This window comes from Pollicipes pollicipes, unplaced genomic scaffold (assembly GCF_011947565.3).
Source record: "Pollicipes pollicipes isolate AB1234 unplaced genomic scaffold, Ppol_2.1 Scaffold_5724;HRSCAF=6776_pilon_pilon_pilon, whole genome shotgun sequence".
In the NCBI taxonomy this organism is placed as follows: Eukaryota; Metazoa; Arthropoda; class Thecostraca; order Pollicipedomorpha; family Pollicipedidae; genus Pollicipes; species Pollicipes pollicipes.
Window position 1 is genome coordinate 16,844,857 of NW_023596746.1, and position 20,000 is coordinate 16,864,856.

Here is a 20,000-nt window from a genome sequence, read left to right on the forward strand (position 1 = left end):
ATGTCTAATGTCTAATCTTGTTTTTACATCTCAAATCTCAATCTCTAATGGCTATGGCTAATGTCTAATGGCTAATGGCTAACGGCTAATGTCTTATGTCTAATGGCTAATGTCTTTGTCTAATTTAAAATCGCATCTCTTATCTCTCATCCCTGGTCTCTAATCTCTTATCTCTTATCTCTTATCTCCATCTCTAGTCTTTAATCTCTATCTCCATCTCTTATCTCTAATCTCTAATATATCACCTCTAATCAAAATCCCAATATCAATCTCAATTTCAACTCTTAAATCTCAAATCTCAAATCTTTAATCTCAAATCTCAAATCTACAAATCTCTAATCTCAATCTCAATCTCAAATCTCAAATCTCAAATCTCAAATCTCAAATCAATCTCAAGTTTCAAATCTCAATTGTAAAATCCAATCTCAAATTTCAAATTTCAAATCTCAAATCTCAAATCTCAAATCTCAACTCTCAAATCTCAATTTGTAATGTCTAATGTCTAATTTCTTAACTCTGTTGTCTAGTTCCTAATGTCCAATGTCTATTTCTACTCTCTATTCTCAAATCTCTAATCTGTTATCTCAAATCTGTGATCCATAATCTGCAATCTGTAATCTCTAATGTCTATGTGTTATGTATAATGTCTATTGGCTAATGGCTATGGCTATGTCTATGGATTGTGTCTAATGCCTAATGATGAATGTCTATGTCTAGTGTCTAATGTCTTTCTCCCATCTCTATTCTTGAATCTCTAATCTCTCATCTCTAATCTCTAGTCTCTGATCTGTAATCTCAAATCGCAATGCCCTATGCCCAATGCGTTATGCTTTATGCCCTATGCCCTATGCTCTATGCCCTGTGCTCTGATCTCTCATCTCCAATCGCAAAGTCTGTAATCCGTAATCTGCAATATGTACTTCTATGTATAATCTAATTTCGAATGTTTAATGCCTAATGGTTGATGCCTATTGTCTAATGTCTAATCACCAATCTTTGTTCTCTATTCTCTAATCCCTAATCTCTAATGTCTAATCTCTATATCAATCTCTAATCACTAATCTCTATTTTCTAATCTAATCTCTTATCTGTAATCTGTAATCTCAAATCTCAAATCCCAAATCTCAAATATCTATCCAATGTCTAATGTCTAATGTCTAATGTCTTAACTTTATGTCTACTCTCTAATCTTTAATGCAATCTAATCTATATCTAAACTAAATACTCTACTCCCGATCTCTAATCTCTAATCTCTAGATCTAGTCTCTAGTGTCTTCTCTAGTCCCTAAGCCCTATGCCCTACGCCCTAAGCCCTAAGCTCTAAGCTAAGCCAGTACAAGTAGCAGTTCTTGGCATTATACACCCCTGCAATGTAAGAGCTAGTGTTTTCATAAGTGTGCTCAGCACTTCTGAACATGGCAGCGATATCTGGTGGCTGAGCCGTGAGTAAGAATTTTTTGAGCAGGCACAACATATGATATCTGACGAGCTGGTCAGCACTAAGCCATCGTAGATCCCTGATAACATCCGATGTATGGTCACCACTTCTCCTTACGCTCACAACTCGAAATGAATTTTTATTTTGATTTTGATTTGAACTGTGGATTTGAATTGAATTTGTATTTGCATTTGCAGTTGGATTTGCATTTGCATTTGCATTTGCAATTGCACTTGCATTTCCATTGGAACTGGAAATTGAATTGGAATTGGATTTAAATTGGAACTGGAATTGGAATTGGAATTGGAAATGGAACTGGAATTGGAATTGGAATTCGAATTCGAATGCAAATGGCAATGGCAATGGCAATAGCAATGGCAATGGCATGGCATAGAAAAGAAAGACAGCGAAAAATAAAAAACATAAGAAAGAAGGTAAAAAAAAGTAGACAATAGACAGTAGCACTACCCAGAAGCCCAAAGCCCGAAACCCGAAGCCCGAAGACATAAGACAAAAGCCATAAGCCACGAGCCGCAGCCACAAGCCACAAGCGACAAGCCACAAGCCACAAGCCACATACCACAAGGGGAAAGCCAAAAGCCAAAAGGCAAAAGGCAAAGCCAAAAGCAAAAAGCAAAAAGCAAAAGCCTTATGCCCTAAGCCCTAAGCCCAAGCCCTAAGCCCTAAGCCCTATGCCCTAAGCACTAAGCACTAAGCCCTAGCCCTAAGCCTTAAGCCCTAAGAACTAGCCCTATACCCTAAGCCTTAAGCCCAAAGCCCAAAGCCAAGCCCAAAGCCCAATGCCCGATGCCCAAAGCCCAATGCCCAAAGCCCAAAGCCACAAGCCACAAGCCACAAGCCACAGCCACAAGCCACAAGCCACAAGCCACAAGCCACAATCCACAAGGCACAAGCCACAAGCCACAGCCATCTCTAGTCTCTAGTCTCTAGTCTCTAGTCTCTAGTCTCTAGTCTCTAGTCTCTAGTCTCTATCTCTAGTCTCTAGTCTCTAGTCTCTAGTCTCTAGTCTCTAGTCTCTAATCTGTAATCTTAATCTGTAATCTGTAATCTCTTGTGTCTATTGGCTAAGGCCAATGGCTTATGTCTAATGACTTATGGCTCTGGCTAATGTCTAATGGCAAATGGCTAATGGCTAATGGCTACGGCTAATGTCTTATGTCTAATGTCTAATGGCTAGTGGCCAATGGCTAATGGTTAATATCTAATCCAATGGTTATGTCTAATGTTTAGTCCAATGTCCAATATCTAATCTCTAATATCTAATCTCTTTTCTCTAATCTGTAATCTCTAATCTCTATTCTCTAATCACTACCTTCAAATCTTAAATCGCAAATCTCAATCTCAAATTTCAATTTCAAATTTCGAATTCGAATTCGAAGTTGAACTAAACCTAAAATAGAATTATGAATATAACTAGAGCTATACACAAGAACTAGAACAATTGAACTGGAACTGGGAACTAGAATAGAAATAGAAATAGGAATAGAATGGAAACAGAATAGAACTAAATAAAAACAGAAATAAGAATAGTAAATATAAAAACCATAGATGTACATAATATCATTGTACAATCAAAATAAACAATACACTAAAGAAACAAATAGGCAAAAGAAATGAACGATATAAATAGACAAAAAAATAGACGATATTAAAAGACAATAGACAATAGAATGTTACAACAGACAATAGACAATGCACACAGAGAAAGGACAGTAGAAAACAAACAGTACTATTGGATAGAGGTTGTCGGCGACCTGAATAAATTGTCCCCATCCTCAATGGTAGTGCTGTGAAAAACTCCTACCCTCCCTCCCACCATCGCGGCTATTCTTTCTCAGTGCAAAGGAATGTCGAAATCGTTTCGTGTCTATTCTCCATCGGAGTTGGCAGGCAATGTCGTCCAATTACCATTGCCTTTCCTGTGATGCACCGAGGCTGCAGACTGACCCGCCGGCCTCTGCTGCGGCTGTGGTTGCGGCCTGGTAGAGAAAGCTGATAGGCGCGCTCTGTCTTAGGCCTTAAGTTCTCTGTCTTGGGCTTTTGACTTATGACGTTGGCTTTTGGCTTTGACTTTTTGCTTACGGCCTTTGGGCCTAGGGCCTAGGGCCTAGACATTAGAGATTAGAGATTAGAGATTAGAGATTAGAGAGTAAAGTTTAAAGAGAGAGATTAGAGATTAGAGATTAAAGATTAGAGATTAGAGATTGGAATAAGAAATTAGAGATTAGAGTTGACATTAAAGATTGAGATTTGATATTTGAGATTTGAGATTTGAGATTTAAGATTTGAGATTTTAAATTCAGATTTGAGATTGAGATTTGGGATTTGAGATTTGGGATTGAGATTTGAGATTTGAGATTTGAGATTTTGAGATTTTTAGGTTTAGATTTGAGATTAGAGATAAGAGATTAGAGATTTGAGAGTTAGAAGCTAGAGAGAAGAATTAGCGACAAGATCTTAAGTTTAGAGGTTAAAGATTAGAGCTTTAATTAGCTGCACACACCAGCCCCTGGAGCCAATCTGGATTGCTCTTATAATGGCATGCAAGAGATAAAGCGCATTCTGGAACATCTCAGTAGGTTCATGATATTGGCAACATCAACATGAAGTACCAGTACCAGTTCTTGCCTTTATACACCCCTGCAATATAAGAGCTAGTGTTTCATGAGTGTGCTCAGAACGTGTGAACATGGCGTCTATATCTGGTTGCTGACCCGTGAGAAAGAATTTTTTGAGCAGGCACAACATATGATATCTGACGAGCTCGTCAGATTTGAGATTTGAGATTTGAGATTTGAGATTTAAGATTTGAGATTTTAAATTTCAGATTTGAGATTTTGAGATTTGGGATTTGAGATTTGGGATTTGAGATTTGAGATTGGATTTGAGATTTGAGATTTGGAGATTGAGTTTAGGTTTAAGATTTGAGATTAGAGATAAGAGATTAGAGATTTGAGATTAGAAGCTAGAGAGAAGAGATTAGAGACAAGATATTAAAGTTTAGAGGTTAAAGATTAGAGCTTAGAGATCACAGTTTTAGAGTGTAGAGATTAGAGAAAAAGATTAGAGATTAGAAAGTAGAGATTGGAGATTAGAGATAAGACATTAGAGAGGAGACATTAGAGTGTAGACATTAAACACTAGACATTAGACATTTGACATTAGAGAATTGAGATTTGAGACTTGGAGATTTGAGAATTGAGATTTGAGATTTGAGATTTGAGATTTGAGATTTGAAAATTGAAAGTTCAAATTTGCAATTTGCGATTTGCGATTTGAGATTTGACGTTAGTGATTAGAGATTAGAGATTAGAGAATAGAGATTAGAGACTAGAGATTAGAGAAAAGAGAATAGAGATTAGGGATAAGAGATTCGAAATTAGAGAATAGAGATTAGAGATTAGAGATTAGAGATGACAGAGTACAGAATAGAGATACACATTAAAGTATACAGGGTAGAGATTTGAGCTTAGAGATTACAGTTTAGAGTTTAGAGATGAGAGATTAGAGAGTAGAGAGTAGAGAGTAGAGAGTAGAGAGTAGAGAGTAGAGAGTAGAGAGTAGAGAGTAGAGAGTAGAGAGTAGAGAGGAGAGATTAGAGTTTAGTGATAAGACATTAGACATTAAACATTAGACATTAGGCACTAGAGATTTGAGATTTGAGATTTGAGATTTGAGATTGAGATTTGAGATTTGAGATTTGAGATTTGAGATTTGAGATTTAAAATTTGAAATTTGAAATTTGAAATTTGAAATTTGAAATTGAACTTTGAAATTTGAAATTTGAAATTTGAAAGTTGAAAGTTGAAAGTTGAAGTTGAAAATAAGCTTGAAAGTTGAAAGTTGAAAGTTGAAAGTTGAAAGTTGAAAGCTTAAATTTGAGATTGAGATTTGAGATTTGAGATTTGAGATTTGAGATTTGAGATTTGAGATTTGAGATTTGAGATTTGATATTTGAGATTTCAAGGTAGTGATTAGAGATTAGAGACTAGAGATTAGAGAAAAGAGATTACAGATTAGAGATTAGAGATTAGAGATTAGAGATTAGAGAATAGACATTAGAGATTAGAGATTGAACATTAGAGATTAGAGATTAGAGTTGAGACATTAGAAATTAAACATTAGACGTTACACATAAGAGATTTGAGATTTGAGATTTGAAATTTAAATTTGATCTTTGAAATTTGAGATTTGAGATTTGCGATTTAAGATTTGAAGGTAGTGATTAGAGATTAGAGATCAAAGATTAGAGAAAGAGATTAGAGGTTAGAGATTAGAGATTAGAGATTAGAGATTAGAGAGTAGACATTAGAGATTAGAGATTGGACATTAGAGATTAGAGATTAGAGTTGAGATATTAGACATTAAACATTAGACGTTAGACATAAGAGATTTGAGATTTGAGATTTGAGATTTGAGATTTGAGATTTGAGATTTGAGATTTGAGAAAGCTTAGTTCAACTTAGAATTCGAATTCGAATTCAACAATAATTCCATTCCTTTTTCTCTTTCTATTTATTTGCCATTGTCACTGCCATTGCCATTGTCATTCTGTAAGTATCCAATAACTTTATGTACATCTATCCAATAAATTTGTGTTCCGTATAAACCAAAGGAAATTTGGAAGCTTTGAAAATATCTCGCCAGTGGTGGCGAATAGATGGAAACAGTTTTGAAAAGATTTGTGAAGGCTGTACAATGTGCATCGTTAACAATAAAGCCATATTTTCAGAAATATTTAGGGACTGACAATTTTGCCAAGCCATGTGATGTGAGCCGACATTGAACATGTCCATTAACTATCTTCACACACCAGCCCCTTGAGCCAAAATGGATTGCTCATATAATGGCATGCGAAGGGTAAATCGCATTTTGGAACATCTCAGTAGGTTGATGATATTGGCAACATCAACATTAAGTACCAGTACCAGTTCTTGGACTGATACACCCGTGCAATATAAGAGCTAGTGTTTCATGAGTGTGCTCAGCACGTGTGAACATGCTGGTGGCTGACCCGTGAGTAAGAATTATTTGAGCAGGCACAACATATGATATCTGACGAGATGGTCAGCACTAAGCCATCGTGGATCCCTGATAACATCCGATATATGGTCACACCTTCTCCTTCCGCTCACAACCAGAATTGAATTTTGTTATAATTTCGATTTTGATCGTGAATTTGAACTTTAATTTGCATTTGCATTTGTATTTGCATTTGCATTTGCATTTGCAATTGCATTTGCATTTGCATTTGCATTTGCATTTGCATTTGCATTTGCATTTGCATTTGCATTTGCATTTGCAGTTGCATTTGCATTTGCAATTGTTTTGGAATTAGAATTGGTATTGGAAATGAACTTCGAATTGGAACTGGAATTGGAATTGGAATTGGAATTGGAATTGGATTTGGAATTGGAATTGGAATTGGAATTGGAATTGGAATGCGAAGTGGCAATGGCAATGACAATGGCAATGGCATAGAAACAAAGACGAGCGAAAGAATGAAAAACATAAAGAAAGAAGGTCGAAAATAAAGTAGACAATAGACAGTGGCACTACCCAGAATCCCGAAGCCCGAGACCCGAAGCACGAAGACATAAGCCATAAACCATAGGCCATAAGCCACCAGCCACAAGCAACAAGCCACAAGCCACAAGCCACAACCCACAAGCCACAACCCACAAGCCACAAGCCACAAGCCAAAAGCCAAAACCCAAAACCCAAAAGCCAAATCCTATGCCATAAGCCGTAAGCCCTAAGCCCTAAGCCCTAAGCCCTTTGCCCCAGGCACTAAGCACGAGTCACTAAGCAAAAACCCTAAGCCCTAAGCCCAAAGCCCAAAGCCCAAAGCCCAAAGCCCTACGCCCTAAGCCCTAAGCCCTAAGCCCAAAGCCCAAAGCCCAAAGCCCAAAGCCCAAAGCCCAAAGCCCTAAGCCCTAAGCCCTAAGCCCTAAGCCCTAAGCCCTAAGCCCTAAGCCCTAAGCCCTAAGCCCTAAGCCCTAAGCCCTAAGCCCTAAGCCCTAAGCCCTAAGTCCTAAGCCCTAAGCCCTAAGCCCTATGCCCCATGCCCCATGCCTTATGCCCTATGCCCTATGCCCTATGCCCTACGCCCTACGCCCTACGCCCTACGCCCTACGCCCTACGCCCTACGCCCTACGCCCTACGCCCTACGCCCTACGCCATAAGCCATAAGCCATAAGCCATAAGCCATAAGCCATAAGCCATAAGCCAAAAGCCAAAAGCCAAAAGCCAAAAGCCAAAAGCCAAAAGCCAAAAGCCAAAAGCCAAAAGCCAAAAGCCAAAAGCCAAAAGCCAAAAGCCAAAAGCCAAAAGCCAAAAGCCAAAAGCCAAAAGCCAAAAGCCAAAAGCCAAAAGCCAAAAGCCATAAGCCATAAGCCATAAGCCATAAGCCATAAGCCATAAGCCATAAGCCATAAGCCATAAGCCATAAGCCATAAGCCATAAGCCATAAGCCATAAGCCCTATGCTTTATGCTTTATGCTTTATGCCCTATGCCCTATGCCCTATGCCCTATGCCCTATGCCCTATGCCTTATGCCTTATGCCTTATGCCTTATGCCTTATGCCTTATGCCTTATGCCTTATGCCTTATGCCTTATGCCTTATGCCTTATGCCTTATGCCTTATGCCTTATGCCTTATGCCTTATGCCCTTATGCCTTATGCCTTATGCCCTATGCTCTATGCCCTATGGTCTATGCTCTGTTCTCAAATCTCTAATGCGAAATGGCAATGGCAATAGCAATGGCAATGGCAATGGCATATAAAAGAAAGACGAGGGAAAGAATGAAAAACATAAAGAAAGAAGGTAAAAAAGTTGACAATAGACCGTAGCACTACCCAGAAGCCCATAGCCCGAAACCCGAAGCCCGAAGACAAAAGCCAACAGCCATAAGCCACAAGCGACAAGCCACAAGCGACAAGCCACAAGCCACAAGCGAAAAGCCAAAAGCCAAAAGCCAAAAGCCAAAAGCCAAAAGCCAAAACCTATGCCCTTAGCCAAAAGCCCTAAGCCCTCAGCCCTAACCCATAAGCCCTATGCACTAAGCCCTAAACCCTAAGCCTTAAGCCCTAAGCTTTAGGGCCTATTCCCTAAGCCCTAAGCCCTAAGCCCTATGCCCTATGCCCTTTGCCTTATGCCCTATGCCCTATGCTCTATGCTCTAATCTCTAATATCTAATCTCAAATCTGTAATCTGTTATCTGTAATCTCTAATCTCTAATGTCTAATGTCTAATGTCTGATGTCTAATGTCTATTGTCTGATGGCTAATGTCTAATGTCTACTGAGAATGTCTATTCTCCAATCTCTATTCTCCAATCTCTAATCTCTAATCGCCCTAAGCCCTAAGCCCTAAGCCCTACGCCCTAAGCCCTAAGCCCTAAGCCCTAAGCCCTAAGCCCTAAGCCCTAAGCCCTAAGCCCTAAGCCCTAAGCCCTAAGCCCTAAGCCCTATGCCTTATGCATTATGCCTTATGCCCTATGCCCTATGCCCTATGCCCTATGCCCTATGCTCTTTGCCCTATGCTCTAATCTCTAATCTCTAATCTCCAATCTCCAATCTCTAATCCCAAATCTGTAAACTGCAATCTGTAATCTGTAATCTCTATTGTCTAATGTCTAATGTATAATGGCTGATGACCAATGTCTAATGTCTATTGCCTAATGGCTAATGGATGAAGGCTTATGTCTAATGCCTAATGATTAATGGCCAATGTCTAATGTCTAATATCTAATCTCCAATCTCTATTGTCTAATCTCTAATCTCTAATCTCTAATCTCTAATCTCTGATCTGTAATCTGTAATCTGTAATCTCAAATCTCACATCTCTTATCTCAAATCGCAAATCTCAAATCTCAAATCTCTTATCTTAAATCTCTAATGTCTAATGTCTAATGTCTAATGTCTAAACTCTAACGTCTAATCTCTAGTGTCTAATCTCTAATCTCTAATCTCTAATCTCTAATCTCTTAACTCTAATCTCTTTAATCTCTATTCTCTAATCTCTAATCTCTAACATCCAGGCCCAGGCCCTATGTCCAAAGGCTGTTATCCAAAAGCCAAAGCCAAAAGCCAAAGTCACAAGTCAAAAGCCCAAGACAGAGAGCTTGAGGCAAAAGACAGAGAGCGGTCTATCAGCTTTAGACAGGAGCACTAGGACAATAGACAGGAGCACTACCCAGAAGCCCGAAGCCCGAAACCCGAAGCCCGAAGACATAAGCCACAAGCCACAAGCCACAAGCCACAAGCCACAAGCCACTAGCCAAAAGCCAAAAGCCAAAGCCACAAGCCAAAAGCCACAAGACAAAAGCCAAAAGCCAAAAGCCAAAAGCGAAAAGCAAAAATCCAAACGCCAAAACCTAAGCCCTAAGCCCTAAGCCCTAAGCCCTAAGCCTTAAGCCCTAAGCCCTAAGCCCTAAGCCCTAAGCCCTAAGCCCTAAGCCCCAAGCCCCAAGCCCCAAGCCCCAAGCCCCAAGCCCCAAGCCCCAAGCCCCAAGCCCCAAGCCCCAAGCCCCAAGCCCCAAGCCCCAAGCCCCAAGCCCCAAGCCCCAAGCCCCCAAGCCCCAAGCCCCAAGCCCCAAGCACCAAGCCCCAAGCCCCAAGCACTAAGCACTAAGCACTAAGCACTAAGCACTAAGCACTAAGCACTAAGCACTAAGCACTAAGCACTAAGCACTAAGCACTAAGCACTAATAAGCACTAAGCACTAAGCACTAAGCACTAAGCCCTAAGCCCTAAGCCCTAAGCCCCAAGCCCAACAAACAACATAAGGGTAGAGACAGGCATCAATATCAATAGGTATCTTTATATCAGGCATTAATATATCACATTTTGATGAGAGTCAGTAGACTGAAGAGTACCAAAACAATGTTCTCTCTCAGAAGAACAAACCTCGTACGCACACTCCTCATCACATCCATACCAATACAAGCCACTGGCACACACCACTAGTGGTAACACGCATTTCGAGCCCCCGATTCACACTCTTTTGTCAAATAAGTGTGATCTTACGTTTGTTCGCGGGACTATAAAATTTCAAGTTTTCTCACAATTTCCACACAGATCACATCACCGGGCTTCATCGTGACATCCCTTCGAAATAAAGTCCCAACGGGGGTCCATGATAATGCGGGTCACTGTCTTCTTCTTGTAAAACGCAATTTTTTTGTTCAATATTTAAATTTGTCGCACCATATGTGTGAAATACTTAGATACACACACACACACACACACACACACACACACACACACACACACACACACACACACACACACACACACACACACACACACACACACACACACACACACATATATATATATATATATATATATATATATATATATATATATATATATATATATATATATATATATATATGTGTGTGTATATATACACATACATGTATATATATATATATATATATATATATATATATATGTATATAAATACATATATTGTATATGTAGATATTTATCCACAAATAGTGTAATTTTTCCCAGATTCCTTATGTATGCCAACCTATAAGCCCGTGCAAGGTTCTATGCTCCGGTACACAAGCCGCCAATCGAATTGTCTGCAAGGGATACGTTTGTAGAAGAAGACAAAAAACGCCAGCAGGAGAAAAAGGATGGATTTGCCGTCACGTTTTTTATCACTTCGGAAGGGTGTCCATTTCTTGGAGCCGTAATTTTTTGCATACAGTGGCGTTATTTTCTATTACATTGACCTGTGGCCCAGAAATTAGGAAAAATGACCCGTTCACGACGAGCGTCGCGCAACGCCAAATTGCTCACGCCTGTGTTTGTGACAAGTATTTAGCAGTAAAATCTTACTGACAGCCAATCATCTTCCTTAGACTATACCACATGTGCACCAGCATCGCCTTTGTGAACGTATCAGCGGTCATGCTGTTTTGACCATCAACAAAAAAGAGGCTATAATATTACTGGAACCTAATGACTGTTCTATGGCTTCATTAATCGGTGGACGGTTTTGAAGCTGGCTGTAAATAATCCTGTTCGTACTTGCGGACGTGTATCTCAGGATCAAGAGCGTTTTGTGTCTTAAAAGGGGCATATCCATGAACTGCACCAAATGTCCTAAAGATGGCTATTTCAGTTCAAAACGCCATACAAATGTGGATCATTCGCTCTAAATCTAATTTCAAATGTGGAACATTCCCTTTAAAGGGAATTCCAAATGTTGAACATTACCTTTAAAGGGAATGGTTCTTACTGGATCTCTTGACATAATGCCAGACTGGATCTTGGCTCTTGGTGGATCCCTACGTCCAATCCAAGCTTGATCTTGGTTCTTGCTGGTTCTTTCAGCTTGGTATCAGGCTGGATCCTGGTTCTTGCTGGATCTTTCGGCTTCATGTCAACCTGGATTCTGGTTCTTTCTGGATCTTTCGACTTATTGCCAGACTGGTTCCTGGCTTATTCCTGATTCCGGAACCAGGAACCAGGAAGCAGTTCCCGGGAACACATATTGGGAACCAGGCACAGGTCTGGAAGCATGGCATTCAGAGGGCTTTCTTTTCCCTATGATATGTAATGCCAGCTGGCACGAGCGCTGAAACATCCGTTACGCTTGTTCATGGGTCCTGACAGTGTTACTTTACAGCTCGCTCGGGATCTCAGATCTTGATAAACAAAAAATGGGAATGTGCCGCGCTGCTTTTGCCGCCTCCGCCCGACACATCGCGTTGAAAACTAGCAGCCACATGAATTCCCAAGAAAGCACCCCTTAGTTATACTGCCATGGTATGTGAACCACAGCTCATTATGTTGAAGACCCGTAGGCATATTATTTGCATACATTAAGGTATAAGCGGAATTGCTTAGCAAAGGCAACGTACAAGCACTTCTTATATTTTGTAAATGGTGTGCAATATATGCACAAGTGTTCGTCATTATAAAGCACACTAGCGAAAGTTCAACGTACTTGTCCAGTTTTGACTTGATAACGCTTTCACCTCCAATGACCTTAGGATCCAGGGACCTCAGGATATGGAGATATGGCGTATGGAGGCGGGTCGCCACTGGTGGCGCCCCCACCGGCTCGTCACGGCTCCTCTGAAGTCTGCAGCTGGGACGCCACTGGTAGCGCTCCCGCTGGCTTTACAATGCTGCCCGGCGTCTGGATCTGGGCCGGTGCTAGTGGCACCTTTGCTTGCACCACAACGAGGTGCAACAGAAGTGCCCGTGTCTCGACCCAGCCCCCCCCCCCCCCGCTCTGTCCGGCGGCGCTTTTTCGCTCACTTTCGCCTCCGCCACCAACACTAAAATCGTCGCTTCACCTTCTACCGCCAAATGAATTTGACACGGACAGCGTTGATCGCCCCGTGGAGCGCCTCGTAAGCACTCGTACTGGTAGCTCTGCAGTGAGCACTGGCGACCCCACAATTCCCTTCAACACTTATGTCTATTGGTATAAAAGAATGTCAACATGCACCGTTCCTTGTTTCATACTCAGGCTTACTCACGCTACCACTTAATAGAAATGTGATGTTTGAAACTAAAGGTCCATGAGAAAGTTATGAAACCATTGATGCATTCTGATTTTTCGTTGCTGATGTAGTTCGTGATGCCCAGGATTATCCGCTGATCTTGCCTTATTCTCGCTTCATCTTGCATTCTCGCGACACCCAGTTTACCCGGAGCAAGTTACATGCGCTACCTTTGAGTGGGCTCAATTGCTTCCTAGTGCGTCATGTTTGAGTGCCGGGCACATGTCCTCCATGCCGGTCCCCGTGCGGGGCAGAATTCTCAGCGGAGGGTCACCGGTGCGCGTAGTTTGTCTCAGCATCGTCCACCTCCCTTTATCCCATAGCTTCGAAAGGGCCACTTCTGGCCATAAGGGTTCTAATCTAAACCAAAAAACTAACTTGTTTATCGCCAGGGGAATCGCGTTGAAGTGCATGTAGGGTTATGTGCAGGGTCAACGTGCGTGATAAAAACTTGTATTGTTTTCGAACCATAAGAGAAGATATGGGCACAGAGTCAAGAATCCTTTGTGATGTCACATCGTCCTACATTCTCAAAATGTTGGGTATTAACAACAAATTAAATGGCTGTTAATCTGGCACGGTAAAAGCTTGAAGACTGTCGGCCGGATGCAAAACTGGTTCAATACAGCTGGCTACAATTTTCCTGCGGTGCATTAACCCGGGTTAACATACACTTAGTGTAAGGTATAATTCTTGTGAACGAGAATCGTTTTAAAGAAAAAATCTGCCTGCCATAAAAACTTGCGGTATTTGGAAGGTGATCGTGAACGAGTGTGTATAAAATAATGTTACAATTGTGCAGAATGAGGCATCAATACAGAAATAGCGAGTGAATCGGTGGCGTTTTGAAAAATTAAAGCATTGCTTCTCGGCTGTTCGGCAGATTATCAGATGATATGTAACGCCTCTGTTTGTATGCCACCGAACGCTCGGTTTTCTAGGACTTGGGTGTCCCCCCCCCCCTGCCGAAGTGATCGCCGGGGTCACGTGACTGAGTCTTCTGCACGGCCCCGCGGGGGGCACCTGGCTATTGACTGGTCTGAACGGGAGGTGGTTGGGTGCCGGCGCGACCAGGCAGCTTCAAAGCTGGTCATTGTTCTACAGTGCTTAGCGTTTCTTTTGGGTATCGGTTCACCTTTTGATAAGAGTTTTTCCATCTTCCTTTTTGGCTGCAGCCGCTTTCATATATTTCCCAGTTTTGCTACAGGGATATTCACCCTAACCGCGCGATTACATCCGCATTGTGGGCTATGTTGTGGCTTTGTTGCTGCACCGTCGCCATGCTTGTTGTTAGAGTTTCTTATCTTCGTCATCCCGCTAAGAGAAGCGACGCTTCAGTCTTATCAGTGTGATATAACGAGTTGCGTTGTTGAGCATTATAAGCCGGGCGGCCACGTGGTGGCGCCACCGGTATGCCGTGAGGTGGCGCTCTCGGTGGGTGATGGCTAAGTGGTGTCATGTTAGTATGGGTCGTGCAGTTTCTGATCATCTGTGTACCTGCTCGAAATGTATACTGCTGTGCTGTCTCCTTGCTTAGGTAGTATTCTTCTGCTAAGTGTGAAAGTTTCTTAACCAATATGTGTTACAGAAACCGTTCGCAATGCAAGGTAAATGTCCTGATGGGTCAAACCAAGCACGCCGACCCAGACATCACATAGAGCTTTGGTGCATGTGACCCAGATATAAAAACCATGGTAGTATGTGATGTATTGCGATGTCAAAAGAAGTGTTCCACATTTTTAGGGATTTTAAGCCGAATATCCATTTTGAACATAATTCGGTGCATTCTGTGCAGCCCTGCCGTTCTTAAGACCTAAACTACTTAGGTTTCTGAGCTGCGTAATCGGGAGGATGGGAGAACTATCTAAAACAGACTATTTCTAGGTCAGGCAGGCAAGCATGATTCCATAGCAGCGTCGTTCAAATCTTGATATTCTTTTGGATCTGGAGTTCGTGAGCACGATTTTCAGATGTAACGATTGTTAATCGGTTCTCGGTCAGTGTGATTCGGGGTATGATGACACAATCAAATAAAGACGTGCTGAGCAGCATACTTACTTTACAGAGAAACTGTGTTGTGTAGAGCAGTCTATCCTAGGCAAAAGTATACCAGTACTTTTAAGTGAGTATCTTTCATCACGTATGTTGTTTGCCTCAATAATTTTCAAGTGTGGAACGTTCCCTTTAACGTACCGGCAAAAACTTTTTAGCAGATGGGTGAAGAGCGAAGAAGAATGTAGCGTAGCAGGATGTATTGCAGCCAGAATGAGACTATAGGCTTAAATGTTTCTCCTAGCGGGACCGTTCAAGCTGGGTTGGCAAATGTAGCGAATCTAAAGAGAGTAAGGCATAATATTTCATAGCATAACGGCTATGAAGCTCTTCCAAACAAGTGCCGAACTAGACAAAGCTGGCGATGAGATGCTAGAAATAACAGAAATGATGAGCTGCAGAAAATCAAATGAAGGTAGAAATAAGGGAGAAAATGCATGGGCTGGGTAAGACGCTATTCAACGAAATTTGTGAAAGACGTCTGGTGTTGTCGTCTAGTGAACAAATCAATATGGACCACAGCGTCCGCGATAATCGACAAGCGAATAAACGACGCCACGCACCAGCATAAGGTGAGGCCACGTTGGACGTCTGCGCAGGTGCAATATGACCCATGTGATGCCAGCAATGTCGCTGACGATTGCAGCTCACGCGCGTCAGCTCGGGACGACGGTCAGGTGAGAGTGGCCTGAGCGAAGTACGGCTTGAATAGTCCACAGCTACCGGTCTGTAGAGGTGAGCCAGGCAGACATGAATACAGAAGGGCAGCCTTTGACGCCTTTGTAAGCTTCAGGAGCATTCCAGGAAAACTTTGAATACCGCAATGAAAACCTGTCTCGTGGGTGACGCTCTAAGTCTCGGTCTGCACGGGTAAGTCAGGCAGGTATGAAGATTGGAGGGCTACCTTTAACGCCTTTGTAGGCCTTGAGAGCATTCCAGGAAAGTTTTGCCACAAGAAGCTTTTGCCAGAAAGTTGCCACAAACGAGCTGAAAAATCTTGTGATCGGATCCAAGGTCTGGTCAGTTTCCTGGATGAGTATGGATCAACGGGCGATATATCGGACATTTTAGCGTACTATGTTCCCGCTAAAGAAAAACTGCATGCGATGTACTTCAAAATGTATGGAATTTGAGTCCAAATGCAAATACGAAAGAACGGTTTGAGCATGTTTGCTGTCTGGCTCACGGAAGAAACTCAGTATGAGCTAGAAATACAAGAAATGTCCAGACACTTCAAAACCAAGGCGAAAGCCAATGTGATTCGGCTCCACATGCCGATTACGATGGCGCATTTCCACTCGAGGAACATTTAAAATTATGATCTCCAGAAGCTTACAAAGCTAAAATTTATGGAACCCCGACCCATCACGTCTTCTTATGCGCTTATCAATAGAAGATCCTGACATGCCGATAATGATGGTGCATGCCGATAATGATTGCTTCGAGCCAGTTGCGAAATATGACCTCTAAGAGGTCTATAAAGTTTGAAGTCATCGAACCCACAGGCTGCGATTGGACTCTATGGCGAAACGATGCCATCGGAGCCCGTTCTTCGTTTCATGGGCGTGCAAGTGGATCGTTGCCTGGATTACAAAGACCATATAAAGGCCTAGCGAACCCGGCGCTTAAAAGTCTAGTACTCCCTCAACTGCATCGCACGCACGTGGTATGGTGCAAAGAGGAGAACACTATACTATTTTTTCTTTCCTTATCGGGTCGAAGCTCGATTAGGTTTCCTTTGATGATGATGATCATGCTTCCTTTGCTGATTCTCCAACTACTGACAGTGATGTAACTTGCATGCTTATTGCGATGGTGAGTCTCGTTTTGAGCCACTGGAATGTCGCAGCGTGCAACGTAGGATCGTAGATTTAGCAGATTAAAAAAGAGTTTGCAGGCAACTATATCGTGCCGGATGGGTGCACCACACCAGGTGTATTAGAGGTGTATTTTTGGCCGCCAACTGAATATCTGCGCACAAAGTTGTCGCCAGCAACGTAACAGGACACCTTATGACATGAGATGGCAATGGCGTCGATGCCCAGCAGCGTTATCAAGAATCGGCGCACCCCTGAAAGCCTCTTTCATTACCGCAGCTTACAATATCATGCGCACAACCAAAATGTTCATTAATGCAATGTCATTCAATTAATGCCAGAATAACTGCTGCTGCGAAGAATGCGGGCACACCGGCCCTAGACAATGGGACACTCCAATCACAAAAGCAGTCTTGTTCCACTCTCGGGCCTTGCCGTGGTCTCAGGTTTAAGCTTATTCTACAGCTAGATTTCCGATCCTCAACTGCGAAAGAAACGGTGAATGACCTCGACAGCCGTTTTTTGAGCAGCTGTGTACAAGGTAGGATTCCAACCGACGGCAGGAAGCAGTGGGGAATGACGCCCATCATGCAGGCCCCCACGAGGCCATATTCCCTTACGAAAACCACAAGTGTGCTTGAAGCCCCACCCCAACAATCATGATACCCTCCACCATACCTTAGGCATGCTTCAAGCCTGGCGCGGCCTGTGTTGCCTGGTGGGCGTCTGCCACTGTGCCCCATCAATGTTATATACAGGTTTTAACAGGGCTCCTAGGCTATTTAGAAATAAGTCAGTGATTTGGACTGTTTGACCCATTGAGGTAAAGGTTTTAGTTTTGCTGCAATCGACATGCACCGTTGTAATAAGGATATCAAATGGTTCAATTAATATTATCTTAGAGGAATCGTAGTGGATCAGCTTCAATGACCTCGGAATTTTGAAACCTCAGGCGGTCAAGGTTTCGGATGTAGGAGAAAACGAGATACGCTATTGAAATAACCATGCCAAACAATTTTTCACAATGGAGTGCCCATCGTTGGATACCGGTGTAACGACGAGACTCTTTGTAGACAACTGGTGGCCATGTTTCTTAATATAGCGAAAAAGAGAGATTGAACTATCGTGACCAGCATGTCTAGCCCTACTAGCATTAATGCAAGCAAAAACTAGTATTAATGTTGGCAAACATATGGGGATCCGGGCCCAGTGACTTAAACGACAGTTGTCAAAGTAAGGCCCAAAACGTCAAAATCCGGCTGAAAGCGAGATGCAGCATCTTTATCGGCATGCCAAACGCTCCCATTTGGCGCAGTTCCAGAGAGTAGTTTTGGTGCGACAAACTCGAACTTTTAGACCACTGGAGTGTGTCGGAAAACTAGATGCACGACCGTTATCAGTATGCCAAGCTCCATCAATGATATGAGTTGACAGCCGCAGGCAATTGTTCATATAACCGTCCAGTAACACATATCTCACATAGATGGCAGCACTTGGTGCGCTGCGAGTTCCCGAAAGACCGGCGGCCGTTTCACTCGCTCACCGATGAATACCCTGACAGGACCTTGGCGTGTGCCCGCGGGCGCCGCGGCCGAGCCCAAATGGCAGGGCCCTCGGAACCAGTCCGTGCGTGGCAAGCGCAGCGCGAGAGTGGGCCGCGACAGAGCCCCTCCACGTCGTAGCCGGAGCTCAGCGACATAGGAAGGTTGCGGGCAGACCCACTCGACGGACATGGCGCGTGGAGAACAGTGAGTACGAATTAAACAAAGGTTGCTGAAAGAGAGACACGTAGCGCCACGTGACAGTGAAGCGGGGGCTGGTATCGTGTACTGAGCGCCGTGCAATGTGCATGCTTCCATGCCAAGACGCCCACTTGTCAGATCTGATCCCAAGAGTCCGCCGTGAACCTGTGGGAGGAGCATACTGGCGTGCGGCTGAGAGAGCACGTCATGGCTACAGACAGTTTCTCGAAGCACAGTCGGTGGCTCCTTAGGTGGACTGTGTCAAAACGGGCCATGCGACGTAGGGCTGTTCCTCTTCCGAATGGTTGCACTTTTTGTAGCGAGTGACACGCTACAGATTGTTAAATTGCAGGATGACCATTTGGCACCATTGAATCGCTTTCCGTGCACGGTCGCAACACAAATGAAATGTTAATGGGACCCGGCCTAGACCATCTTCGCGTGCCCGTTTGTCGCGTGATCCCGCTGGGCGACATGGCCCATGCTGCGAGAAAGGCGATGGAGGTCAGTTCAAAAGACCTACCCAGGACGTGCGGACCCGGTGTCCACCATGGTCAAAGAGAAGGATAGTATCGACCCGCTGCCATGCGTGAACGGCGCAACCACGTAGGGTCAAGTTACCGGAGCATGGGCGTGAGCTAGCCAACCATACATTGCTGGATGTTGTGCGACCGCAAGGGACAGTCCGTGGAAAGCAGCACGAGTCGCTTAAGGACAGGTTTAATGGGCGCGGTGGCTAACATCGTCGTGGCGAAGTCAGTCGTAAAGTGGGACCAGTCTTCTTGAAAACCGGTTCTCGAAGGCTGAAGACTGGGCAGCACCAGATGACGAATTCCATCGTGCGCAGGCATTTGCAGACATGTCCGCGTTTGAAGTCACTCAAACTGCACCGGCAGCCCGCACTGACAGACGCGCAGAGCAACGAGCGGCTGGAGTTCGCTATAGCTCTCAAGAACTGGACCGTCGGGGATATGAGATTTCTTCTCTTCCCAGACAGGTCTTTTTCAAACTCTTTTACCCACCCAATCGGCAGAGTGGTGGTGTCGGAACACACGATGCATTTGAGGTCTGTCTGTCTGTCTGTCTGACCTGCATGTCGCCCACCGAGGGCAAACCGTCACAGCGGAATGCTACTTGGAGGACGTGCTGAAAAAGACGCGATGTCTGCGGTGCACCGGCGAAAGAGGAAGGCCCATTATGCGAGCTAAAACCTCTTCCGGACATGTCACAGGCTATCTCTCAGCAAAGGAGCGCGCTTGCGCATTAAGTAACTGAGACGTCACCTATCGCGAATTTGTGGGCAATCGTCCACGACAAGATCCACAGGTTGGCGCCAGCAACGTCTAAGGAAACCCTCATCAGATATTTGCAGTTGGTGTAGCTCGTCGTGTAGCTC

General features: G+C 43.4%; 1 protein-coding gene across 1 annotated transcript in view; it reads left to right on the top strand.

The window, feature by feature from the left end:
* The first annotated feature begins 18,411 nt into the window (after positions 1–18,411).
* LOC119102736 (organic cation transporter protein) overlaps positions 18,412–20,000 on the top strand; it is a 47,271-nt gene continuing 45,682 nt past the window's right edge. The window contains exon 1 of the mRNA XM_037226194.1: positions 18,412–18,610. Coding sequence (XP_037082089.1) covers positions 18,594–18,610 — 17 coding nt within the window. The 5' untranslated portion in view covers positions 18,412–18,593. The remainder of the gene's footprint in view (positions 18,611–20,000) is intronic.